Source organism: Gallus gallus, chromosome 10, assembly GCF_016699485.2.
Source record: "Gallus gallus isolate bGalGal1 chromosome 10, bGalGal1.mat.broiler.GRCg7b, whole genome shotgun sequence".
In the NCBI taxonomy this organism is placed as follows: domain Eukaryota; kingdom Metazoa; phylum Chordata; class Aves; order Galliformes; family Phasianidae; genus Gallus; species Gallus gallus.
Window position 1 is genome coordinate 18,702,063 of NC_052541.1, and position 27,404 is coordinate 18,729,466.

Consider the following 27,404-nt stretch of genomic DNA (forward strand, 5'->3'; position numbering starts at 1 on the left):
GGCGCTGCGGGCGGCTCCGGGGGCGGCGGCTCCGGGGGCGGAGGCGGCGGACGGGCGATGAGGAGATAGAGGCGCGGAGCGGAGCGAGCCCCGGGCCGCCCTCGTATCGTATGTTCAGGTCCAAACGCTCAGGGCTGGTGCGGCGGCTTTGGAGGAGCCGCGTTATCCCGGAGAGGGACGGAGGAGATGGGAACGGCCAAAGCTCGGAGCGAAACGCGACGGCGGTGACGGCCGAGGGACAGCGCATGGCACAGCCGCGCCGGGCGCAGGAGGGCGAGGGCCGCCCGGTGCGCTGCTGCCTGTTCGCCGAGCGGCCCGGCCCCGAGCTGCCGCCGCCGCCGCCTCCTCCTCCTCCCGGCGGCGCCTCTCCCCCCGGGCCGGGCGGAGGCGAAGCGCGGTCGCGGTTGGTGCTGCTGGAGCGGGAGCTGAAGGCCGTCACCTACGCGCTGCTGAAGCGGCTGAAGGAGCGCTCCCTGCACAGCCTCCTGCAGGCGGTGGAGTCGCGCGGCGGCACTCCGGGCGGCTGCGTGTTGGTGGCCCGCGGGGAGCTGCGCCTGGGGGGCGGCCAGGCGGCCCCCCCACACCTGCTGCTGGGGAAGCTGTTCCGCTGGCCCGACCTGCAGCACCCCGCCGAGCTGAAGGCCCTCTGCGAATGTCAGAGCTTCGGGGCGGCCGACGGCCCCACCGTGTGCTGCAATCCGTACCACTTCAGCCGGCTCTGTGGGCCAGGTGAGCGCCGGGGAAGGGGGGAGGGAATGGGTTCCGTCCGTTTGGGGTTCGGGAACGTCGCCACGTGCGGGCGTTGGGAGACGATGCCCCGTTTAGGACTGTAGGAATGGATTCTCCCTCCCTCACCCCGTTTGGGGCCACGGGGACGGGGTTCCTTAGGTTCTTTTTGGGGCTGGGGGAGACGTGGGACCCAGCAGTATGGGGCCAAGGGGCGTGGGATCACCCTGTTTGGGCTTCGGGGTCGCGGAGGGGATGTCCCGTTTGGGGCTGGGGCTCGTTTTTCTCAGTCCCAGTCTGGGGACCTGCAGAAGAGGTCCCCGAGTTTGGGACCGGGGGGAGATGGGCGTCCCCCACGTTTGGGACAGGGGAGAGGAGGCTCCCCTGCTTAAAAACGTGCGGAGGGGCACCCTCCATATGGGGACGTGGGGAGAGGACGTCCCGTTTGGGCCTGGAGGAGATGAGGTTCCCCGGTTTGGGGGCACGGAGAGCAGACCTTCCCCGTGCGGGGCTGGGGCGCTCAGGGAGGGACTCCCCACGGTTGATGTTGGAGGAGATGCAGTTCCTCCATTTCGGGGAGCAGGGGGTCCCCAAACTCGGGGGTGAAGGAAGTGGAGTCCCCACTCTTCGGAGCGATGCTCGGGGTTCGCGGGGACCCGGCTGCGGTCAGGGAATGCCTTACGCGAGCGGCGTTCCCAGCGGTAATTGTTCTTCCAGGGGGGGAAAAAAAATCCTTTGTTTTGTTCTTTCATTTTACGTTTTTTTTTTTTTTTCCCTTTTTCTCCCTTCCCTTTTTCCTCTTCTTCCCCCTCCCCCCCGGGTCCCCCCGCCATGCGGGGCCGCCCCCCGCCGCCCGCCCGCCGCCGGCGCCAGCCTGGCTCCCGCCTGGCTCCGCTTATCGCGCCCGGGCGGTCCCCGCCGCGCCTTAAAGCCGCAGCGCCCCGGGGCCGTGGGGCCGCCGCTCGGCCCTGCGTGGGGCTCCGGTTTTTATCAACTCTTTTTTTGCCTCGTATTAACACCCCCGGAGGACCTTCTTCCGTGTCCTTTTTTTTTTTAATTATTTTTTTTAATTCTTTTTCCACTGCGGAGTCGCTCCTGCCTTTCCATCGCTCGCTTGAAAGAAACTTGTGTGCTTCGGGAGCAGCAGCGCTGCTTTGATTTCGGCAGTCACCAAACTTTCTGAGCCGCTTCCCTGCAGCGGTTGCTGCGTGGTGTCCCGTGTGTGGCGCAGCAAGCGGAGCTCTCTCTGCATCTACTTTCTGGGGGGCTGTTGAGCCTTTACAAGCAGAGCACCTTGCAGCCCGCAGGGCTCTCAGCGCACGGCCCGGGAGGAGTGTGGTGTTTTGGGGAAGCAGTAGGTGGCTGCAGAGCAGCGCGGGGGGATGCTAAGGTCGTCGTTAGGGCTGTAACTCAGAGGGAGCATTGGCTGCACGGAGGGGGTCGGTGTTCCGAGCTGCATCAGAACCGGTGTGCACGCGGTGCCGATAGCCGCACAGAGCTCAGGTGGCTGCATCTCAGCCAGCCGTGGACGTAAAAACGCTGGAGGACCTTGACCCGGCGCACAGCCTCACGGCCCGGGCGGCGGCGGCCCCGCAGTGCACGGCAGCACCGCGCTGCAGAGCCGGGCTGCGGGGTGGGACGCGGCGGGGGCGCCTCGGGGCTCAGAGGGCACTGCTGCCGGCCCAGCCGCACTGCTAACGCTGAGCTCTGTTTTTCAGAGTCTCCGCCGCCTCCCTACTCCCGGCTGTCTCCTAACGACGAGCAAAAGCCACTGGGTAAGTGCCGCGCTCCTTCCGGCCCCGCGTGGTTGGGCTGCTGGGGCTGCTCCTCGTTCCCGGGCAGGCGTCAGCTGACGAGCTTTGTGAAATTAATGAACGCCGTTTATCACAGCAAATTGCCGTGCCGACGCACGCACATTTTCCAAAATAAGACGCAGCGCTATTTTTAATGAGGGCGTAATGAGAGGTTGTGGTGCAGTGCAGTGTCTGCTGCCCTTCCTGCTGCAGGGCTGGGATGGGGGCTCCTTGCAGGCAGCGCTGGGCGGCTTTGGGAGGGCGTTTTGCTTTTGCAGGAGATGTAAAACAGTAGTGAGGGCAGTTGGGTGGGCAGGCTGGGCCGATGGCAGCGGGTGTGTGCAGGGTGCTCTCCTGCTCGGGGTGCATGCAGCCCTGCTGCTTCCTGGCCCTGCGTGCTCAGCACCCACCTCTTGCTGCAGTAAATCAGAAGCAAAGGGCCCGGGGTTTGCAGTCAGGGTGCAGGGCCGGGCCCCACGTCAGGACGTGCCAGGGATACAGGAGTGCAGTAGGAGAGAGATGGCTGTTGGTTAGATCTTGGGGGGTGGAGAGAAGGAAAAAAGGGGAGAAAAGCCCTCATCCCTCCCTGCACCCCCACTCTCCCCCCCCACCTCACCCCTGCTGTCTGAGCAGAGTTGCTTGGGAGGGATGGGGGGAGTGCCACTGGCTTTGTTAAAACAACAGCCGGGGATGGCAGTGTGCTCTGCAGGCTGCAGGGCTGGGAAAATAATGGTTAATCTTTGAGCAAACAGTTGAGCACTTAATTAGAGGGGTGTAAGCAAGAGAGAATAACAAAGACTCTTAACTTGTTAAAACAAAGTTTCCTTCGCTTCAGCAAAGAGGAAGGAAGGAAGGAAGCAAGAATAAACAGCTTCAAGAATTTTAATGGTGATAATTAAGTATAGTAACTATGAATTGTTTAGAGGCTTAATGTAACCTTATCCAGTAAGCACCAAGTTCCTACTTGTTGGATCAGCCCGACTGCAGTTCTGTCTGTGGTTGGGGCAGTCGGGGTGTTGCTGTGTGCTGTGGGGCCGGGGGGCGCTGTGGGGCCGGGGGCTGCCGAGCGCAGGAGGACTAAAAGGGCCCCTTTGGGGTTTGTTTCTTTGCAGATCTCTCGGATTCCACGTTGTCATACACTGAAACGGAGGCGACGAACTCACCCAACGTCACGCCCGGGGAGTTCTCAGGTTGGCAGATGGTGTGCTCTGCGCCCGGGGACTGGGGCAGGGCGGTGGGTGTTGTGTTCTTGGGGTGCTCCTTGGGATGAATGGGGGGAGAAAGGGGAGGGGGGTGGGGGTAGGGCAGTTGATCGGAGCCCATGTGCTGTGATGGTGCTCGTGTAAGGGACATGTGTGTGTGGCCGTGTGTGTCGCTGGTGTGGTGGCAGCAGCAGATGGCACTGCTGTGGTTGTCCATGTGGTTGCAGTTGGATGTGATGGTTTCCGTGGTCTTTCTGGCCATCATGATGCTGCGATTCCATGTGGTTGGTGTGATGTTACCTGCAGCAGCTCCCCATCAGGTTGGGGAGAGCTTTGCTGGGTTGGGTCCTGCACTGTGGCACCCAGAGCTGGCTTTGCCCTCCTTCGGTGGCCTGGGGCTGTGGCTGTCACTGGAGTCTGCTGGCACCTGGGGGGATGCCAGTGCTGCTACGTATGGTGGGCAGCCAAGAGGGACCTGCTGTGGGGTCAGCCCCCGTCCCTGTGCCAGGGGTTCGGTTTGGGGCAGAGCTGAGGTTGGGATGCTGACGTGCATGGGGATGCTCGAGCGGATGGCACTGCCGCATTGCTGTATGGAGCACCAAGGCAGCGTGGCGTGGTGTGCCCCTACGTCATGGCACCATCCCATGGGGGTTTCTCAGCATCTCCCCGTAAGGGCCCCCCTCGCAGTGTGTGTTGGTTGCGTGCTCGGCACAGCCCGTGGCTTTTGTTGTAACCTGATCGGAGCCATTAATGACAGCGGCGGAGTTCTAAAAGCAGAAGTTCCTGAGGATGTCATGGTTTAGCTCCCATCACGGCTGAGCTCTTTATGGGACATCTGGTGGGTTTTGGGGAGAGAGGAGAGATTTTTAACTCGACTCGAACAATGCAATGATAACATGTGACCAGGGCCTATGAAACCAGATCCCTGCCCTCCCCCGGTGTGCTTCCAAATGGTGCAACTTTTAATAAGAGTCTGGGGCTGCCTGATTTATTTGTCCCCAGTGCTCTGATTGCTGAAAGAGGATAAGAGCTGTGCTGGAGTTAACCCGTGTGTGTCCCTGCCAGAGGGAGCGGAGGTGCCGGCGTGGTGCCGTGGCTCTGTGTTGGTTCTGCTTTGGTCGGTGTGCAGTGTGGGCACGTGGCCCTCAGTGTGTACCGAGGGAACCGAGAGCGCGTTTGAACTCAGGTTCCAAAAATAAGTGAATTTTGGACCTGGCGTGAGGCTGCTGCTATTTATTGCTCCGGCTTTGATCATCAAAAAGGCTTTTCCTACAAAAAACCACAGAGTTGGGTTTTGGATAACAAAGAGCCCCATTCTCCTACTGCTTTACTTGATGAACTCCGAGGCAGGAAGTGTCGGCGTGGAAAAAAAGCTCATCTCTGTGATGTGTGGAGGAATTAAAGGTAGCTCTTTTTGAAGCAGACCTTCTCAGGGCTATGATGCTGCTCTTAAGACCTGGAGAAGCTGTCAGTGAGCTGCCGGGATGGACCGGATGGTTCTGAGTATGGGTGGTGTCCCCAGGTGTGCCCTGGTGCTCTCCTTTGAGGTCTGCCCAGCAGTGCTGGTGCTGCAGGCACCTGGAGGCGAATCCCCAATTTCCCAGCCTGGAGGTCGGTGGTGGCACAGCGGAGCAGTTCCAGCCCATGCCTGAGGATGCACCGGGGCTGATTCGGGTGTGCTCATGGGACAGACCTGCAGGAGGAACACTGGTTTATGGAGGGGATTTGGTGGGTGGGCTCTGGGGACAACAGGGCGCTGCTGGTGGCGGCTCTGTGCCACTGTCACACCAGGGAACACCACAGCCCTAAATGACCCTATTAAAGATCGTGGAAGATGGCCAGCATACGGCATTGCTGTGCGTTCCTGGTGGGCTCAGCCCCACACGGCTGTAAGGATAGTGAGTTCTACAGGCAGTGCAGTGGGATGCAGTCCCTGTTGGCTGCAGTGCTGGGCGGGGTGGCTCCTTTGAAGGCTCTGGGGGCCGATGGAAGCATTGGGGCATTGGTGTTCCTTGAGGGAAATGGGGAGAGCGGAGAGCACTGCGGGGCGGTTTGGAGTCAATTTGTGCAGCCTCTTGAAGAGTTTCAGCCCCGTGAGACGGGCCGGTAGCATCTGTAGGGTGAAGTGGGGTGGGGTGATGGCATGGGGGAGAGGGAAGGAGCCAGGACTGAGTGGGTCAGAGCTCACTGACATCCCTTGTGCCCAAGGCTCGGGAAGCCGAGAAGCTGCATGGATGGCAGTGGGACGTGGGGCTGTCCCCATACCCCTGCATGGCTATGGAGGGCGCACTGCGGGGTTTTCCTGCTTCCAGCAGCGTGTAGGATGAGCTGAGGGAAACATATTTTCAAACCCACTGAATGGAGAAAGTGAACGTCGCTCTTCCTCTCCCCCCAGAAATAACAGGCTGCGAGGATTTATGCTAACAAGGAAATTTATGAAGATCCTCTGTGTTAGGAATAGGAAAGGGGAAAAAAAGAAGCCTATAAATATGTAAGGCGGATGTGTGTGGAAACTGGGCAAACACTGCCCTTTCCAGGCTGGGGGAGGGACGGTGCCATTACCATTCAGAGAAGAGGTGATGTTTTTCCATGGCGACTTGTGCTGGGGGACGCTGGTGGGGGCCTGGCGCTGGGCTCAGCGCCTCCTGCCCCCGTTCTGCTGAAGGCAGATCTGGGCGTATCTGCATGGGCAGAGTAATCACAGACAGATGTTTGTTTGGGCCAGCAGTGCTTTTGGTTTCCTTTTTCTTTCCTATTTAACTGCAGGCTCGCTGGCGTGTCTGACGCGGAGCAGTCTGTAACAATCAGGGCTTGGCGGAAAGCTTTCCTCGGCGGAGCATTGCGCGCGTTGCCAAGAGCTACTTCTTTGATGCAAAAAAATACATCCTGGAGGTGCTTTGTCAGATGTTTTTATATTAAACATTTTTCCTCCATACTTGTAGTTTGCCAGCGGGAAATAAAAGCGCATCTATTTTCCAATGTGCTTTGGAGAGGAGATCTGGGGAGGCTTCTCTGTGCACTGCTGTGGATGCTCGGGTGCAGTGCAGCATCTTTCCCTGCGTGCCACCTCCTGTGCTTCTGTTGTGCTCGTGGGAGTTGGGGAGCTCAGAGAGGTGTCCTTCCTGGGGAGGAGATGTGAAGATGGATGGTCCCGTAGCTGGGTGGGCTTCTCCTGATGTGAGGACGATGGTTGTGTTTCCTCCGCCCACCACGGGGCCGAAGACATCGGGGTTTCCCACACGCACCCTTGGAGGCTGTGGTTGACCCATTGGGAAAGCATTGAGTCTGTTCTGTACGGTGCCTGGCCCTGTGTGCCCCTCATCCCACGCGGGGGATGCAATCCCGGCAACGGCCATATGGCTCTGGAGGGGTTTTTAAGGCAAGCAGCACCTGTTTGTGAGATAGGCTGCGGGTTGTGAGCTTGCAATGCAAGGGTTTTGGTCCTCAAACTGAGAGCTGAGCCAGGTTGGTGATGTGTGCGGGGAAATGAGTTTTGTGGAGACTGAGGGAGCTCTGGGGGGTTGGCTGGAGGTGGCAAAAGGGATTTGGGTGCAAAGAAAGGGTGGCTTGCTCAGCAGGAATGGGTGGTTTTTGGGGTGTGCAGTGTGAGAATGCCCCGGCCTCCTAAATTGTCATGGGAGGTGACTGCAGGGCTGGGAGTGACGAGCCAGTGATAGCCCAGGTAAATGGGACGGATTGCAGAGCTGGAGTCTGCCTCTTGCCTTGCTTCCCTTGGAGCAGCATCCTTCCTCTTCTGCTGTTCCTGCTTCAACTCTCCAGCGCAGCACTTGGAAAAACATGCATGGTTGGAGGTGTGACCGTTCCAGAAGGGAACAGCCAGAGCCCGTGTGCTGCACCACATGTGGAAGAAGGGCGGTCTCACCTGTGCTGGGCCTCGTGCATAATGCACGGACTGTGGTGCACTGCAGATCGGTGTGCATACGACTCCCTGGGCCGTAAAGAAGATTCCTTGCGGTGGAGCTAATAGGATGCTGTGGAGCAAATGCACCTGGGGTGCTTCAGGAACGGAGGTATCCTGCATCGCCCTGATCCCAGCGGGGATGTGAGGCATACTGAGATGCTGTGAGGTGCACCCAAGGGAGCTGCTCCCACCTTACAGCAGGGAGTGGCCTGCAGGGTGACAACACGAGCACCAGGGCAGCATTTTGCTGGGAGCGTTGCATTGGATTTTGCATTTCACGCCGCTGTTTGTGGAGGAGGGATGGTTGCATTTCTCCTCCTGCCCTCACCTGGACTGGGCTGGCTGTGAGCTGCTGGCGGGGCCCTTTCTGCATGCGAGCGCGGTGCCCGATAAACGTGTTTGTGTCTGTGGTTGGTGAGTGGTTGTGGTGTTTGGCCTTCCATCACAGAGTGATGGCAGCCTGCGCTCCTCCGAGCACCCAAGTGTCCTGCTTGGGGGAAAAAAGAAAAGAGCCATCAGGAAGTAAGTGAGTTACTTAAAAGTGAATTAGTTTAATCTCTGTAGCCAAAACACCACATTCCTGCAGCCTATTAGGAGCGGCGTATGGCTTTCTAGGTAGTAAAAGTGCCTTTGATGTAGCTCGGGTTGTGTCTCTGGGCAGCGCCTATCTGATGGCATGGCTTTGTTTGAACTCCGCTGCTGCGAGGGGCTCACGGAGTCCTGGACAGGGCATTTATGGCCTTTGAAAGCGGCGAATGTTTTGAAGGGGAATTCTGGCTGCTGATGGGGACCTGTAGAGAGAGGCGAGCATTCACAGTTACAGCTGTAGATTTTTTTTATTATTATTATTATTTCTTTTGCGTGGCTCTTTGATGAGCGAGAGGTGTTTATGGGCTTGATTCATAACCGAGTTGCAAAGGTTTTCCACGGAAATAACTCATTAAATCCGTGGCGCTGAGCAAAGCGATTGAAGTCCGTGGGCTGGGTGTGCATCAAAGGCTGCTCCTGTCCTCCCTGCACTCCTGCCCTGCGCTGTGTCTCCGGAGGATGCTCACAGCCAAGCAGGGGGCTCTGGGCGCCTGGCTGTGGGGGGAGAAGCGGGGAAAACATTGAGGAAAACATCAGCCGTCCTTCAGAGCTGATGGGTTGACCTGATTTGTTGGAATGCTGCTTGTTTATATGCTCCGAAGCAAAAAGCTGCTCCCTTCCTGCTCCCAGGCTGCAAGGTGCTGCTTGGCTGCTGCTGCCTGTTTGGCCCCTTCTAGCTTTAGAAAGCCCAGCAGAGTTGGTGCAGCTGTACTGCAGAGCCCCAGAATGCTGCAGGTCCTCTTCAGCTGGAGGTAGGAACCATCCCAGGGGTTTCCAGACCTAATTTCCCTCACAGAACAAATCCTTCTGCCTTGCACTTGGGTGCTGGGAGCAGCCTGGCTGCAGCGCTTCCCAAGCACTCAGTGGTGGATGCCTCAACCTATAAAAGCCTGTGAACAAAGCCTGCCAACAAATCCCATTCCCAAGGAGACAAGAAAAGAGTCAGTGGAAACTTCGGGATTTTACAGGAGGCCTTTCTGTTGGTGCTTGTGTTTGGTAGGACTGCGTTGGGCTGTGTGTCTTTGGAGCTGGTCCTTCCCCTGGGCACTCACATAGCTGCCGTTAGCTGGGATGTGGAGGCTGGAGGAGATGTCCTGCTGCAGAGCATCCTCCGTGCTGCAGTGCCTGCATCCCATCGTGGCACCCCCTTTGGGGACCTCATTGTTCCTTTGTGCACAGAGCTCTGGGGCTGTGGAGTTGGGCAGGACCTGGGGAGGGTTCCTCACTGCAGCGCTGCAGAAAGGTCCCAGGCGCCGCTGCATCAGTTTCATCTCTGTATCCCATTAGAAGGAGCAAAATGCACCAGCAGAAGGGCCCTTTTTCAGCTCTTTCCATTTATTAAGGTCTCGTTTGCTGAGATTTTTCCATTCGGGGAGCCAAAGAATGTTAAAGACTTTTTTTTCCTAAAGAAGTTTTTTTTTTTTTAAGCTGCTTTACTCCTTCACACACAGTGATGCAATTCGCTGCTGGTCCATTTAGCAAAGAACAAAATGCATTTAGTGGCTTGCAGGGAAGGCAGGCATTGCCCTGGGGGCTGTGAGCACCCCTGAATGAAGCAGTAAGGAAAGTGTGTGGGAAGTGTTGTGTTCAAGTGCTGAGGATGCTTTGAAGTATCACACAGGCATCAGTAGCTGTATCCAATGGGCTGGTGCCCATAGCATCCTCCTCTTGGGCTAGACTGGGTGCTCCCAGTGCTGTCCTCAGCAGGGGTGGTGTGGCCCTGCTGGGGTTGGTTTGTGTTGTTGTGACTTGTCCAAAAAGTTACTGTTAAAGCCATAGGGATCCATCCTTGCACTGTGCCACAGCACAGGGAGCAGCTGTTGGGGGGGGGAGCCCTGGGTGTGTTCCCATCTGTCCTCAGGAGTGCTCTTTGAGATTACATTTCTGGAAAAAATAGAAATAAAAAAGAAGCTGACAACCAAACAGCAAAAAAAAAAAAAAAAAGCCAACTTTATGAATCAACTGGGAAGCCAGTAAAAATTAGCAGTAACGAGCTCATTTCAATAGGAGTGGGTTGGCTGCTCTGCTGGCTGCCAACCATTTCTGGGGCTGGCATGGTGCCCGCGCACAGGGTCTAGCACACTGCATCCTTCCACCCTCCTGCTGCTGGAAATAAGTGTGACTTCAGACAAATAAATAACGCTCCTGTGGGGTTTGTTTTATGGTTGGGGCCTAGAGTTGGGTGAGGGTAGGGATGGATGCTGAACCTGGCTGGGAGCTATTTCTTCCATCTCATAGGGTCCCGCAGTGCAGGTGAGGGCGTATGTGTGCTGCATCCATGTGCTGCATCTGCTCCCCAGCTTCATTGCAAACAGAGCAGAGCTGCTCAGGATGCCTGTGCCCATGCAGGGCTGTTGCAGTTGGCCCTCCTGGGCCGGTGCAGGAATCTGATGTGAGGATGGTTACACAGTAGTGTGTGACAAAGGGGTCAGTGTGGTCAGATACAGGAAGCGTTTGCCCAGAGAAGTGTCCAAAGCCACTTGGAAGTGTCCAAGACCAGACTGGATGGGGCTGTGGACAACCTGGTGTGGTGGGAATTGGAACTGGATGACTTCTAAGGTCCCTTCCAACCCCAACCATTCTGAGATTCTAAACTGGAGATGCTGCATGCTCTGGGGGACACGGAGGACCGAGGCTGTTTCTTAGTGAGCTGGATGATGACTTGCATTTGGAACCAGGCACCGGCACAAATCCTTTTATTGTTTGACCCATCTTCACGTGCAGCAGGAGCTTCCCAACGCAGGAACCCGTGGTAGAATTTCACTTGCACTCGGCTTTATCTGGAAGCTTGCACACCACCACTGGAAGCTGATACCCACCGTCATATCCATGCTGCCCGTTGGTGGCTGCCTGGGTGCGTGTCCCAGCTCCTTTACACCCTGCCCCAAAGGTGAGCAGCCTTACCAGGCAAAAAGAGAGCAGCCCAGACCCTGCTGAGCTGCACATGGCGTGTGATGTGAGCCGGGGGGCGGTGGGAACTTCCACTCAGGAGGAGATGAAGGAAATTCCTCTGCGAGTACAAAGTAAGGTAAAGATCCTATGTACGTCGTGAGTTGCTTTTCCCCCTATTGTTGAGCTATTTTAATGAAAGGGAAATGTCAGCAAAAGCGTGTTTGGGAAAAAAAGAGAGAAAGTGCCACTCATGTGTTGCTGGGTTTGGAATAAGGGTGCTGTGGGCAGCATCCGCACTGCTGGAACAGGAGGAATCCAAGCCCTTGGTCGTGTGCAGCTGATGGCAAAGTGCCTCTCCTACCTGCAGTCATCTGTGGGGGCCTTTGGAGCTGGGTTGTGTTCAGCTGTGATGGAATGGATCTGAACGTTGAGGCTTTTAAGGTCTTTGTGAATGAGATTTGTTTTTGCTGTACTGAGTCTGTTGGCGTAAAAAGCCTTCAGTGTGGGTGTGACTGGAGGGCTTCGCTTCAGACACTGCCCAGGGGGGTTGTGGGTGCCCCATCCCTGCAGGCATTCAGGGCCAGGCTGGATGTGGCTCTGGGCAGCCTGGGCTGCTGGTTGGTGACCCTGCACATAGCAGGGGGTTGGAACTGGATGAGCATTGTGGTCCTTTTCAACCCAGGCCATTCTTTGATTCTGTGAAGTGCTGCCTGCTGACTTCATTGAGACCTGCAGGGAGGGAGAGCTGAGCTCGGGTTTGGTATGAGGCAGTGGGTGCCCTGCACCTCTTCCTTCTGGAAAACAGTGTCTGCAGAGGTGTGATACAGAGTACTGCTGGTGCCTTGGGTTCCCCAGCTCACCCTGGACACAGGGGGTTGCTCATAGCCTTCATGCAGGCAGTTGCATGCAGATCTATGTTGATGCATAGCCAGCTTTTTAATTATGCCAGGCAGGACTTGCCTACAAAGCTGGGTGTACGGCGTGGAGATGAACAGGTCGTGAGGTGCTTGTGGCTGGCAGTGCCCTGCAAGTGCTTCTGCATCAATCCCAACCCTTTCCCAGCCTTCAGCCGTGTTCTTGCAGCATCCTCCTGCCCCACAGCCCCTGGCTGCAGCCCTTCATCCCCGCTGGGCTCATTTCAGACAGCTGCAGCCACCTTTGACGCGGTCCTCAGGATCTGAATCCATTCCCTCCCGACCCCCTCTGTTTGCTATCCAGTAAGCTCTGTGCTGTTTGAGTTAGGAGCTGGTGGGTTTTGTGCCATTTTTGTAGTGGGAGCAGAACCAGCCCACATCACTGCATTGTGCCCTCAGCCCCTGCTTCTCTTGTTGGCCTGTAGGAATTTTGCAAGCCTGGGTCATGCAGATTGTAGCTTGAAATGATCCGTGGGATATCCCATTGCCCTCATGTAGGGCTCTGAGTGCTCATGGGGCACACATAGGAGAAAAAGAACCTGTTTTTAGAAGGGGGTTTTCTTTTTTGCCTTCATGATGGATTTACAAGCAGAAAAGGACAGAGGGGCTGCCAACAGCACGAGGGGTTGCTCTCAGCTCTCTTGCTTGCTTTGAAAACTGTGATGCGTTGGTTGAGCTCTGTCTTAAAGGAATTTCCATTCAGCTGCTGTGTTGTCCTCTGATTAAAACCCTTGGGGACCCTTCAGAGTATTTCTAATCTAAGTTCACAACAGACGTGCCCACATTCATTCTGGGTCTCTCCTGGTTGCTCTTTCCTTTAGGATCTGCAGTGCAGGGTAGGCATTGAGCTCGAGGGCGATGCGAGGCACGCAGTGAGACCTGCAGGGCTGGGAATGTCGCTTCTCAAACCAAAAAGGCTTTTGGCCATTGGTCATGTGAGCATCTGGAAACTTCCCTAGCATCAGGCTGGTGGCAGGGCACAGGTTGCCTTGGTCATTCTGCAGGCCTTGGAGTGCTGTGGCCAAAATGTCTGTCTGGGCCCTTCTCTGTGCTGTAATTGCATTGTTAGGAGGAATTGCATGGGGAATTTGGGCTCGTTGGAGCCGTTTCGTGCTGCTGATGGCGGATGTTGGATGACCCAGGCTTCCTCTGTAGCTGTTGGAGCAGCCAATAGCTCCTAAAGCAGATGGTATGAGAGCAACAAACAGTCTCAGCTCCAGGTTAGAGCTGTCTAAATACAACTCGGTGAAGTCAGTTGAGTTCCTTTGAATTTCTGGACAATATTTTGGACAGATGCTGGCCGGCCCTGTGTGCAGGGAGGAAGAATTTGTTTCAGAAAAGGAGGAAAATAGGGTGATGGTGGGAGAATGAGGGCAGGTGGCTCAGTGCTCCGTTCGCAGTGAGCTCCCTGCTGTCCTGAGAGAGCTGTGGGGGGCGGTTTGCCTCCTGTAGCAGTGGGCACTGAGGGCACCAGGGTAGGGTAAGAAATAAGAGCCAGCAGCGCTTCTAGAAATGCGAGGAATGCGAAAATGTTTAAGTGATTTAGTAGGAGAAATCTTTTATTTAAACACTGAATCGAAGAGCAGCCTTTCATCTTTAAACCGTCAGGGTTTGAACTGCCATCCAAGTTTTTTTTTTTCCGGGCTTTCTTTGCACTTTGTCATCTGTGACACAAAGCTGTGCTTTGCAACGTGAATAAACCTCCCAGGGCCCCGTTTCCATTTGCTGTCATTGCCTCGGACACACCTAAATGACAGCACAGAACTGCTACGCCTGTTGGTTAGTTGGGAAGATGTGCATTTATTGGAAACCACCGTATCCAAGCAAAGCTCATAAAGCTACGCCACGTTTCCATCTGGGAACCACCCTGAGTATGGATGCGTCAGTCGGCGTGATGCTGTTTTTCCATCACGAGGGCACACTCACCTGTGAGAAGCCATCTCAGGTGCTGCGTGTGCAGAAGGCAATGGGCAGAAATGCAGCTTTGGATAGAAGCTGCCAGCCGGCGTGCAGCTGTAAGTTGTCCTGTTGGGGGTTATACGTAGTGCGGTGCAGAGGCACCCTCCGTCTGGGGGTGAAGGTGATTATTCCCTCCTTGCTTTGGTGCTGGGAAGACCCTGAGCTCGGTGGGCCCTCCATCCCAGCAGCGTCGTGGTTGTGCCCTCCTGGCCCGGAGTGCAGTGTTAGCATGGGAGATGTCCGTGTTTGTGTTCCTGGAGCATCCCAGCATGTGCCACGCCGACGGCGTGCCGTGCTGTGCTGCTGGGATTTACGCTTCCTAAGTACATTGTAAAAATGTTACAGAGCAGCTTAAATATTTACAGAACAAGCATTGAAGGAAACTCTGTTATGTCTCTGAAGGAGCTGCTGCATTGGGCCCATCAGACCACGGCCGTGTGCTTTTTTTTTTTCCTTTCTTTTTCTAATCGTCTGACCTCCAGGAATTTCTTCTCTTTTTTTCACCTCACTGTTTTTAAGCAGACAAACAAATGGAAATTCATGCACAGGAACCTATAAATAATGTTAATGGCCTGGCTTGCGTCCTCCAAAGCCAGGAAATGTAGAAGCATGGCGGTGGGCTGGCCCTGGCCTGGGCTGGGAGGAGATGGAGGATGAGGAGCGGGCATTCCAAAGGTGTTCTGTGCCCAGCGGGTGGGGACAGGGGCAGCCCAGGTGGGGAACTGCACCTCCAGCAGCAGCTTTGGCTGTGACTTGTAGCCCTTGTGGCTGCAGGCTGCCGTGGGGAGGAGGCTGTAGGACCATGATCATAGAATCATAGAGTCATAGAATGGCCTGGGTTGAAAAGGACCACAATGATCATCGAGTTTCAACCCCCCTGCTATGTGCAGGGTCCTCAACCACTATACCAGGCTGCTCAGAGCCACATCCAGCCTGGCCTTGAATGCATCCAGGGATGGGGCATCCACAGCCTCCTTGGATGACAGAGCTGTAGGCTGCTGTGAGGCATCCCCTCAGCATCTTCTTCCCAGGCCTGAACAAACCAAGGGACCTCAGCTGCTCCTCACACGCCTTGCCCTCCGGATCCTTCCCTGTCTCTGCTTCCCTTCCTTTGGAAGCTCTCTCAAAGCTTCCTGCCCTCCCTGCATCGTGGCACCCAAAGCGGGCGCAGTGCCCTGGGCTGGGCTGCCCCAGGCGGTGCAGAGCTGGATCACGCTGGGCCGTGCCCTGGGGCAAGCTGTGCAGCACTCAGCTCCCTGCCTGCTTTGCCTTGCAGTTTCCCCCATGGTGAATGTTCTTTTTGCCATCAGATTGCATTGTGCAGTTGTGCAGCGCTGCCCCTTCCATCGCAGCCCTGGTGCTGGCAGCCCCTCGCGGCTGCTCCCCAGCAGCACTTCCCAAGATGCACATTACGTGTATTTTCCTCCTGCTTGCACAGCAAGCGGATGTTTAGACCCAAAAGGAAATCAGGTCGCTGCTTTCTGGGCTCTGCGTGCAGCAAACAGCCCTTCAAAATAAATCCAGCCTCACCATGCCAGGAAAAACAGCGGAGCCACGGCACTGCAAGAAAAGAATTGTGCCTTCTGTGAAAGCTCTCCTCTTTTGCTCCAAGTCTGCCTATCGGTTCCGTTGTGCTTAGGTTTTGTTTCGAGGTTTTTAGCCCTGTTATTGCCAAAGCAAAGGGGTTCAACGTGCGCTGTGATGCCAGATTTTGCCAGTCGCAGCGGTGTGTCCGGGTTGCTTCCTTGGGCACGGGAGCTTTTGGGTGGGATAATGAATTTCTCCCTGTCAATTTGGCGTCAGTGCTTGGATTGGTGCCGCGCTGGGGTCACCTTGGGCGAGGTGGGGGAGCTCCCCGGGACGTCCCCGGTCCCTGCAGGGCTCCCCTCTCACAGGGGATTTTTTTGGCCAGGGCTGTGGGAAGAGCACAGCCTATCCCAAGTGAGTCACCCCGGGCAGGGAAGGAGCTTGGCAGGTTTGGAAGAGTGGCCGGGAGGGCAGGCGATGCCCTGCCTGCTCCCTGCCTGCTCCAGCATCCTGAACCACTGGTACCCAGCATGGGGTGGGCAGCAGAGGCCTTCCTTTTAGACGTTGTTTTTTTCCCCCCCCCTTTGGAAACGCAGCCTCTTGCAGTCGTGCAGGCACAGTTAAAATAAGGTTTAAATTATGGGGCTGGCTGTGGCTTTTTCCCTTTCTTTCAGAGTTTTTGCCAACTTGCAATTTACTTAATGAAATCCTGCTATTTCGTTTAACGGGGATATTTTTTGCAGATGTTGATTTAACCCAGCTTTATAAAATATGTGAACTGTGCAGTTTCTTTCCTATTTTTAACGGTTTAAGGATTCGAGCACAGCAACACGACAGGATTTTTAGCGTCCATAGTTTGTTTGTGCCCTGCAAAGGCTGAGGTTTAAGGCTGAGGCTTCCTGTGTCGCTCCTCCCCATCACCAACAGTCTGAAGTGTTGCAATAATGAGCACAACGATCCGGAGGAGGAAAGCGCCCAGGGTTGAGAATCTGCTGCTCTGTGAATGCATCGCTGCAGAAAATCCCGGTCTGATTTTACACTCAGTCATTCTTCAGGAGGTTTTGAGCCGGGCTTTCTTTACATCCAAGTGTGTATTTTGTATAGATGAACTCCAGGGGAACAGAAAGAGCAATGAGTCTCTTTGCAGTGGTTGACGGGCTGTGTTTTTAATGTATTTCCCCCCAAAAGCCTCACTTTATAGCTCGATTTCCCTGGAGGGGACAAGTATTCAGCATTCCTCCATTAGCACTAGGCTGAGTGTGGGGCGTGTGTTCCTGAGCTCATTAACCATAACGAAGCACTCCCATGCCCTGGTAATCTCCCTCTCCTTGATTTTACCGAGAGCCTGACCTGCTCTTTTTCTCTTTTTTTCCCCTAAAATGGGGGTAATGTGGCTATCAGTGCTGGTGGTATCTGCTGCAGCACACCCCTTCCACTGCAGCATCTCCTGGCCATGTTTGACCATCCAGAGGCATGCGGAGTGTTGGGGTGGCTGGGATTCGTGCGGCAGGGCAGGATGCATCCCACTGACGTCTGTGTATTTTGGTTGGTTTATTTTTTATTTTATTTTATTTTTTTTGAAAAGAAACTGTGGTTTCCCATAACGAAAACAAGTCCTGCATGGCCAGGGAGGGTAATGAGAGTGAGTCACCTCCGCTCGCCCCGCGCAAACCCTGGGTGAGGGATGGGACATCGCTGGGAGATGCCTTCGGGGGCTCAGGGAGGCTCTCCCTGTGCTGCTGCAATACTGCCAGCACTGTGGGTTTCATGGAATGGGAGGCAGGAGCAGCCCCAGCGCCTGGCTGCTGGGCTGAGGGACCAGCACAGAGCGCAGATCCTGAGATGCTTGAGTCATTGTTTAGTCTTTGCTTGAAGTGGGAGCGAGAGCCTATGGATGCTGGCCACGAGCATGCTGGTGGAGCGAGCCGCTAGCTGCAGGGAAGGGCTGGAATGGCCCCAGAAAGTGTTTACACATCAATCCACGAAGCAGCTATCGGGAAATCTGGCTGTGTGGGTGCAGACACAAGGCACGCAGCCCTCTGCACGTCCCTCCCTGCGCCGGTGTGTGGGTGAGGGAGGGCAGGAGCCATCTGCATGGCCGTGGCGTTGCGTTGATCTCCACCAGATAACAGCCCCGGCACCTTCCTGTCAGGTTTTACCCCTCCACTCGCGCATGGTGGGGTTGTTTCCTTGCAAAACAAAGGCACCCCGGAGCCTTTAACTCTGCGGCAAAAGCTCTGTGAGAGGAGATGTGAGGAGAGGAGGCCCGGTCTGGTGAGGCTGGCTCAGCCAGCAAGGCTGGGAGCTTTATCTGGGGAAGGATCTTGGGCTTCGGCCAGTGAGAACAAAGCCTGAATTTCCATTCCACTCTCAGCCCCTGCCTGGTTCCCATATATGTAAGGGCACTGGAAAAAAAAAACACAGCAGCAACCTATATAAAGGCTGCTGGGGGGAATTAAGAAGGTTGCAGGGAAGTGAAAACCAGAGCCCTTTTGAGGACAGAGGGTGGGTTGGGACGTGGGGCTCACAGCAGCAGATTCTGGGGGGAAAACAGGGGTTTTTGTTCTGCCAGCGCTCCCAGGTTAGGATGTGGGGGCTGTGCAGGGCCAAACACTCCTCCCAGCAGCTCTTTCCCAGCCCACTGGGAGGAAAACACTTGGTTTGCTTGGTTTATTTCCGTGTCCCCTCTGTTTGCTTGCAGGCATCACAGTGATAGAGGTAGGGCAGACCGGGGCTGCACTCACAATGCAGCACAGTTGCAGGCTCTTAAAATAAAGCCAGTGGTGATGTTTGCCTTGGTTTTGCTTTAGTTCTCCTCTCTGGGAAGTATCCCCACTTCTGGTTAGGAAAAGCAGAAAAGCACGGCAAAGCTGTTGCATTGGCAGCTGGCTTTGTTTGCCACGTCCCATGCAAGAGCTCTGGCCCACAGATCTCAGCTTGTCAGCGTTTTGGGGGGCCAGGAGTCCAAGTTTGGGGAACCATTGGGCTCTGAGCTCCTGGAAAGAGCAGATTTTGGGGAAGGGAAGGAGCTGAGCTGGAATATGGGGCTGGTGGTGGTGGTGGGCGATGGATTTTAGCCGGTGTGGCTTATGCAGGATGGCTGCATGCAGGCATCCATCAGTCAGAAGGATTATCCAAAACAGTGCCTCCCTTAAAAATATCCACTGGTTTTCTTTAGTCGTAGAGTCATAGAATGGCTTAGGTTGGAGGGGACCTTAAAGACCACAGAGCTCCAACCTGCAGTGGGTAACGGCAGAGGGTTATGCATCCGGCATCTCGCGTGGTCCTGCTGCCGTGTGTGGGCACTTTGGAGCATCCTCAGAGGCTCTCACCGCCCCGATGCTCTCAGCACATCAGCATCCAGCTCCCCAAAGCAGCTCCATGACCCAATGCCACAGCTGTTACGGGTGGAAAGCCCCTGGTTTGGTGCTGCTGGGAAGTGGGCAGCGCTCGGAACCGGTCGTGGAGCTGCGGGCTCTGCCTGCGGGGCACGACAGAGGAGAGCTATTCCCATTTCTCTTCAGAGGAACCTAGTAATTAGTTCTTGCTTTTAAAATGCTTTGAAGCTCTCGAGTGAAACTGCTCCACAAGCAAAAACTACTATTATTCATGAACGCCCTTTTCCAGAATCTCAGCTCTGCGGGATGCTCTGCGTCGCGGCAGTTTCCAGCTCTGGCTGTAGAGTGGATGATTTTCCTCCCCAGGAGCATCGCTGGGGATCCTTGAGAGCACCAAGAGCTGCTCTGACATTGCCAACCCCAAAGCCAGCAGCAGAAACGGGTTTGGAAGTGAGCAGGGCTCAGGATCTGCCAACGTTTAGAAGACGAAAACTTGCAAGTGCTCAACCCAAGAGTGAAAAAAGGGCTTTTCCTTCCCCCGTTTCTTTGTCACAGCCTCTCAGACCCCTTTCGGGCCCTTGGGGAAGGAGGTTTTTACCCTCATTTGAGTGCGTTTTGTGCTGCACCCAGCAAAAAAGAAAAAGCCGAGCCCTACTGGGCAGGAGTGGGAAGGCTTTCAGCAGATGAATGATTGTATGGGAGATCGGTCAGAGCAGCCCCTAAACCTGGGACTTCTCAGGGCTCGGACGTACCCAGGGCTGGCTTCCAAAAAGGGGGGAACCTCAGCCAAATTTCAGCTGATGACAGGTCTGGTGCTTTCATAACTGGCAGCAAGTGCAGGTGATTACGTTTTGGGCCGCTTTTGAAGAGGTATTTACATTGTTGTGCTAAGCCCTGCTTGCCAGGCACAGCACGGCCACGTGCACAGCCCGGGAGCTGAGGTTACACTGGGAGTGCTCGACCCAAAGAAATCACCAGAGCCTCCCAGAACGTTGCCTTCCAAAGTGATGCATCAAAACAGCAGTGGAAAAGACACGAGTGCTACTTCTGAACAGCTTTTTTGCTTTTCAGGTTTTTTCACCTTTGGCTGAAAAGACCTTTGGAAACTGTGCAGGTTGGGAGGTGGCAAATGGAAAAAAAAAACCTGCTGGAATACCTTAAAGCATTGTCTGGAGTGCGTATTTAACGGATACAGAGGGTACATCAGAAAGAAACCACTCGAGTTTAGCTTGAAAATAACTTAACCAACGATGCTTAGGAATTCCAGGGCAGAACTAAACATGGCGTGTGCTTTTCTTTGAAGGATACAAGAAATTAGCATGAGCTGATGATTTTACAGAGTGGTTTCTTTTATGCAGAGAAAATTGTTTTCATCCCCGTTCTTGGCATTGGCTCCTGTCCTGTGTTGCTTTTGTTTCTCAGGCTGCCATGGCAATGCCCCCCCTTCCCCCCAGCCCTCTCCACGCGCCTCATCCACTGGCTCCGTTGCCCGCCAGACCCTATTTTTTGTACTAATTTAATTAATTAACCCAGCGCAAGTGTTCTCCTGAGTTAATCATCTGCTGGGTTAATGAATTAAATCGGCTCATGAAAGAGGCTGGGGGGCACCAAAGCTCTGGGCCAAGGTAAGGGCTGCAGGAGGAGGAGGAGTTCACCAGGACCTCCTGCTGGGGATGGAGGAGTTGGGACCCTTTTGGCCGCGATGGTGGTGGCAGCAGATTAATCACAATAGGAGGTCACACTCTTACTCTATTACAGGCGTGAGCAAGGCTGAACCTCTGCGTCTCTGCCAGCCCTGCAAACCAGCAGCCTGGCAGAGAGCTCGGTGGTTGTAACACAGGGAAGGTGTATGTGCTGTCCCTGCGAGTGGCTGTGGCTGTTGGCTGGAGACCTTTCCAGGGACTGAGTTCGTCTTGGTTAAAGCTGGGGTATTCAAGCACCCTTTGGTGATTCTGGGCATGAAGAGGAAGGTGCAGGAAGAAGCTGACAGCTGTCCAACCTCCTGCTGCCACCCACCTACAAGCCCATTGTCCTCCTGTAGCTTCTTGACTCATCCAGAAAGGGATGGAGCTGCCCTCGTCCTCATGTGGACTTGTGCTGGGGGGCAGACCTTCTGCCTCCACACCTCAGGTGTCACAGAACCACCGTGGGATGGCCGCCTCCATCCATTTGCAGGTGGACTTTGGCCGTCACCTTACATACATACGGTAGAGCCAATGTCGGAGCGCTCCTGGGCCGGCTGCTGGCCAAGACATGGAGCATGAAAAGCTGGGAAATGGTCTTCAGAATCCCCCCCCAGTGATCCCAGTGAGGGATGGACAGGCAGGACAGTTGGCACGAGGGCTGTCCCAGCCTGGGCATCCAGTTGTGCTGCTGGCTGCAGCCGTGGGCTCGCAGGGGGCTGGGTGACACATTCCAGCTGAAACTTGTAAGGCTGAGGCATTTTAAGTATATTGGCTTAGCAAAAATGGTTGTGAGCTTTGCAGGGGCAGATTGACAATTAATTCTTTTTTTTTTTTCCTTTGCAAGGCCATAAAAATTCCATTTATGCTGTGGAAAGTTTTAACCTCTTCCTTACCCCAGGAGCTTGTTTCGAAGGGCATTAATCAGGGCTTTGAGCTGATGGCTCCCCGGTGAACTGTTAAAAGCTTTTTGGGAAATGCGTGTGTTCCTTGTGCCAGGCTTTTTGTCTGGACCTCGTTCACAGTGAGCCATCGTGCTGCCATGTGCTGGGCTACAAACATGCTCCAGGTGCCCAGACATGCTTGGAGTCCCCATCATGTTTGGAGCTTGCAGAGGGTTTTCTTTGCGTGCGTTCCTTTCCTTGGGTGACTTGCCAGTGTGTCTTGAACAAGGCACAGACAAGATGGCCACGGAGGGGAGGCTGCTGCTCTTGGTGGGCTCTGTTTGAAAAACCAACCTGTGCGATTCGGGGCTGTTTGATGAGGAATTGGTGCAAAAATTGGAACGTTCCTCAAAGCAGTAAGTGAACAGAATACCATGGCGTGCTGCTGGGGGTGCCACTTAGGGCCGCTGGGGGACCACATCCTTTTTCACCCCTCTTTCCTTATTTGCAGCCATATATCATTGGGGCCCCGCTGTCACCAAGGGCTGATGGAGCAGTGTTGTTGGCACGGGTCAGTGTTTCAGTGGCACACTCGATCTGCCCATGGTTCCCATCCTGCCCTTGAGTGCAGCATCATGCAGCAGGCAGGGACTGCACAGCGTTGTGGTTGGAAAAAACATCTATTTTTTTTCTCTTTTAACAAACTGCTTTGGACTGCCTGAGTGGCTCCACGTGCTGTCAAGTGACAAACACCCCAAACCTCCACTGATTCCTTTACCTCCACGCTCCGTACGGGACAAGCGCAGCGTTTGCTTTCTGCATGCCTTCTCCTGCCTGGCTCCCGTTTGCCTGAGACCATTTCCCCACCAAGTTCTGGTTTTGATTCCCCAGTCTCGCTTCCTATCTTGTTTTTCTAATCTCAGATTGTTTGAATTTCCTTCTGGATGTGCCTGCTGCAAGGCAGTGCTGCAGCAGAGGAAATGGTGACTGGGAGGAACGAGCCCATGAGTAAACAAGAGCCAGAGTTTGAGTCTGTCCGTGGGATCGATGGAGGTGGCTTTGATGGGGGAGATAGCCCTGACGCCAGCCAAAACGTAGCTGTGAGTTGGAGCTGCCTGCAATGATAGTTGTTGGAAATGCGGCGTGTACCATCGAGGGAGGCACGGCAGCACTGCAGTGTTTTTCTTTCTTCGGAAAGAGAGGCAACAAGCACGCCTCTGTTCCAGAGAAGGAGGAAAGGGGGGGGGGAAAGAGTGTGTTTTCTTGTCTGTGCATAAAGGGCAGCGTGGAAAAAGAGGAGGAAAAATGGAATATTTATTTAAATGGCAGAGGGCTTGCTTTTCTGCCGGCCGCCCCTGCTGTCTGCTGAGTGGTAGCAGCTAATAGCTGGAGGCGAAACTAATACTTGGCAGCGGATAAGACACAGCACAGGCCCCCTTGTACGAGGGGCTTGCTAAAGTGCTTGCTTTATGTCAGGGCTGTAAGATGAGTTCATCTTCCCAGGGTTTGTTTGAGTACACCAGGAGATAAAAGGAGGTGAGGAACCCAGCCCGGCACCGGGAGGGTCCTTGGGGCACAGCTTCTCCAGTGACACTGAGTTATTTCTTCTCGGAGTGTTTTGTTTGTGCACTAATAAGGCATCTCATAGTTAAGATGCATTGAAGCGCAAGGTATTAAAAGCCTTTCCCTGTACTGAACACGTGATACATCAGCGTCTTTACCAAAATGTTTGCCAGTTCCTGGAAAGCAGGTGTGGCACGTTGGGGACACCCAAAGGCAGATGTTCCTGTAGCATAGGTGCTGCTTTCCTCCTGCTTTGCTCCCCCCCACTGGGTGCCTTAACTCACAGAACACCATGGGTACCACCTGGGGACGTGATTAGGGAGGGACATGGGTGGTGGGGGTGGGTTGAGATTGGACCTGGTGATCTTAGTGGTCTTTTCCAGCCTAAATGGCCCTATGATTCTGCTCCCCTAATTAATTCAGCTGATGGGGAAAGCTGAGTTTTGAAGTTACCTCATTCGTAAAGGAGATTTGGAGACAAAGTGGGAGTTTCTAAAAAGTGGGATCAGAGAAAAAAAAACCTCCCTACCTGATGGGCACATGGGGCTCCATGGAGGCTGGGAGGTTAAGCAGATGCAGAGCTCAGTAATTGCTGCCAGCCTTTGGGCCCCAGATGAAAAGCTCCGAGCTCGTCTGTGGCCCCTCCAGCAACACTTGGATGGGACAGCAGCAACATTTGGCATTTGGGAAGGGTTTGGGAATGGTAGTGGGGGCATCTCAGCTATCCTACATTCCAGCAGAGGGGTGATTGTTGGTTTATCATGTACCTGCTGGTGAAATTCAGGTGCTCAGCACCTTTCCTGCCTGCTGTCCTGCTGTTGTCATCAGTTATGAACTCTGTCGAATGTTTCACGTCTCAAAATGTGGGATTACTTGCTTTGTAAAGAGCAAAGCACTTTGACGTCTGCATGGTGGTAGACCAAGGGCTGTTACTGGTTTTCATCCATGCCAAGCTCCTCGTTTCAGAGGGTTGTGCAGATGTGGCTGAGGACAGTTTTGCTTCGGGAATGTTCAGCTCAGTAAGTCTGCTGGGGTCAGGTTTGTGATAATGCCGTAAGTTTGGTAAATAAAGTTTTTGCAACCGCTGTAGAAGTGCTGCACAGAGACTCCAAAACCTTCTGTCACCAGGTCTCAGTGCATCACACGGGCACTAGGAATCTGGCATTTTCTAATCCAGAATTAGGTGTGACTCCTCCTCTAAACCTCCTTGTTCCCACGGCTGGTGCTTTGCATGGCAGCGTGATGTATTTCTGCACGAGCCAGATCCAGCCAGCACTGACGAGCATCAATTAATTGATGAGTGTGGATATGACACATCGATCCTGCAATTGCCAGTCATCACCCTTTGGAGTGCTTTGGGTTGTTCACTTGGGCAGCCAGAGATATCTGGAACGGAGAAGGAAATGCCAGTTGTTGTCCAAAGAGTAAGAAATGGGAAAAACCTTTGTGTTGGCTGATGTTTATTGTTAGCAGAGGGCCGTGTTCGGAGGAGGTTATTGCAGCATGGCAGCAAATGGTTTCCAGCCCTTTAGGGAAATGGATGACCTGTCATTCCCTTGTTGCTTTGCCACGTGTTATTGGTGCTTGGGTGCATCCCTTCCTCAGGGGTGTTTTGATACTGAACCTCAGTATCCCTAAGTAGAGCCCACCTGAAGCATGGTCCCCCTTTATCCTGCCCATCTCTGTAGGGTTTAGCTGCAGGGCACGCATTTTCCCATGGCTTCGGGAGGCACAGCACATCAGCTCCAGTATTAGGGGGCAGCGATGATGTTTTTCTCCTGTGTGGCACATGGACATAAATGCAGGTAAACTTTTCCTGGTGGGGCTGAAGTCTGTTATCGCTGCAGGATTTCTTTCCCAGTTCTGGAGAAAACATACATCAAAATGGGGCTCTTGGCACCCATATGAGGCTTTAAAAATAGTTGCAGCAGGCGATGGGGGGAAAGAGGGGCATCTGGGGAGGTTTGGACTGCATGGAGGGCTTGGTTGGGGACCATGAGCATTGCCCACGGCCAAGGGCATCCCGCCAGCTTTGCTGCCTCCTCACTTGCGCAGTGACCCCACCTCCCTCCCCTTAAATTTGCACAGTTACAACTCAAGTTAAACTCTAACAAAGCCGCTTAATTCAAAGATCGCAAATGGGGAGGAGAGCCCATTACCCTCCGGGGGAATTTGAGCCTGAAAAGAAATGGGGCTGCGGGGATGTGCTTGAAATCCTGTGCGTCAATGGGGTCTCTGAAGCAAAATAATGGCATCACTCCACGTGTGAGTTAATCGGAGCTGATGGCACGGATGCAGAGGGGTCAGCAGGCCATAGGCGCGTGATATATTGTCAGGGAGCTTAATGCAGGGCTGGCTCATTGCAGAGCTCCTTGTTGGAATCCAAGAGCAATTTTCTTTTAACTGGAGGTAGGAACGAGGCTAATGTCCAGCAAGAGGTTAATTCGCCCTCTCCGGGGCTGAGGTTCCCATGTCCCTTCCGGAGGTACCATAAATACTGCAGTGAGCTTTGAGTAAATTTCTGGCAATCTGTGTCCCTCCCATCTTCCCTGAACGTAATTCCTAGAAAGAGAAGATATTTCTTGTTCTGGGGAGAATTCCAATGGCTTTGTAGGATGACATATATAGTTCAGAGAAACTATTCCCCATTGGCGTGAAATGCCTTCTCGAGTTTCATGCTCCCTGTGGGAACACTCGCACTGCTGTCGAAGAATATTACATAGAGGAGATACTGCCAGGTCATACATCCAAATATTTCATGGACATCCCCAGCACCATGGCTCAATGAGTGTTGGCCTTTGGAAATGAGGGTGTGGCACCATGGGATGCTGGAGGAGCTTGGGGACCTGCCAGGCTCAGACGTGGCTGAGCCATGGTGCAGCTGTTGGGGTGTCATGGCACTATGGGCTTTCAGTGCTGGAAACTCAGAGGGTGGTGATGCACTGAAGAGGTTGCCCAAGGAGGCTGTGGATGCCCCATCCCTGGAGGCATTCAAGGCCAGGCTGGATGTGGCTCTGGGCAGCCTGGTCTGGTGGTTGGCGACCCTGCACATAGCAGGGGGGTTGGAACTGAATGATCATTGTGGTCCTTTTCAACTCAGGCCGTTCCATGAATTCTGTGAAAGGGGCAGGTCTTGAGTACATGGGGTCCTGGCATATGGAGGCAGGATTGCGCAGTAAATTAGAAGGAAGCGTTGAGCTCCATGGGATCTGGAGAGCGGGCCACTAAATCACCAGACTTTGCTTGAGCCTTCTTTCCTGGTGGCATTTGACATAATTTATTAAATACAAGCTTTGGGTTACGGACAAGCTTTGGGATAGTGATGTTAGTTGATAGCGAGCTTTGGGTTGATGATGAGCTTTGGGCTGAAGGACAAACGTTGAGCTGAACTCAAGTTCTGTTCACGGGAGCGGAGCTTGTGGGTGGGAATAGCCATGCATTTGCTATCAGTGCCTGCCCAATCAGAGGTGGTCAGAGCAAACCTGACCTGTGCTCTTCTTTCCCCACAGACGCCAGCACGTCGCCCGATGCCGTGAAGAGGAGCCATTGGTGCAACGTGGCCTACTGGGAGCACCGGACGCGCGTCGGCCGCCTCTACACAGTGTACGAACAGTCTGTCAGTATATTTTATGACCTACCTCAAGGAAACGGCTTCTGCCTCGGACAGCTAAACCTGGAAAACAGGAGCGAGACTGTGAGAAGGACTCGAAGTAAAATCGGTTACGGGATTTTACTTAGCAAAGAACCGGACGGTGTGTGGGCTTACAATCGCAGCGAGCATCCCATCTTCGTCAACTCCCCGACACTGGACATCCCCAACTGTAGGACTTTGATAGTGCGCAAGGTGATGCCGGGCTATTCCATCAAGGTGTTTGACTACGAGAAGTCCTGCCTCTTGCAGCACACTGCGGAGCTGGATTATGCAGACGGGCCCTACGACCCCAACAGCGTGCGGATCAGCTTTGCCAAGGGCTGGGGGCCGTGTTACTCGAGACAGTTCATCACGTCTTGCCCGTGTTGGCTGGAGATCTTGCTCAGTAACAATCGATAACAGTCAGCCTCTGACGAAAGGAAAACAAAACAGAAAGACACAGACTATCCCAAATATCATCTACCTAGATTTAATATAAAGTTTTATATATTATATGAAAATATATATTATACTTGTAATTATGGAGTCATTTTTACAATGTAATTATTTATGTATGGTGCAATGTGTATATGGACAAAAAACAGAAAATGCACTTTGGCTTATATAATTCTTTCAATACAGATTTAAAGAAAAAAAAATTATACAGCAAAAATAGGAGAGAAAAGCCCTAATTTTGATGTATGGTTTTTTTTGAAATATTATTAATACCCAGACAAAAAGCTAATACCAGTCACTCATTGATAATAAAGTATTCGCATTATA

At 54.0% G+C, this 27,404-nt stretch overlaps 1 protein-coding gene across 4 annotated transcripts; it reads left to right on the forward strand.

Annotated features, from left to right (window-relative positions):
• SMAD6 (SMAD family member 6) lies at positions 1 to 27,404 on the forward strand. 4 transcript variants are annotated; one of them, NM_204248.3, is made up of 4 exons: positions 1 to 729; positions 2,445 to 2,501; positions 3,632 to 3,709; positions 26,500 to 27,404. In NM_204248.3, the coding sequence occupies exons 1-4, from the start codon at positions 111 to 113 to the stop codon at positions 27,039 to 27,041; spliced, it is 1,296 nt and encodes a 431-aa protein (NP_989579.3). In that variant the 5' UTR covers positions 1 to 110; the 3' UTR covers positions 27,042 to 27,404. The 4 variants fall into 4 exon arrangements, 1 of the variants encoding a protein (NP_989579.3); NR_173997.1 differs by lacking the exon at positions 1 to 729 and adding an exon at positions 1,678 to 2,229; NR_173996.1 differs by lacking the exon at positions 1 to 729 and adding an exon at positions 1,678 to 2,080.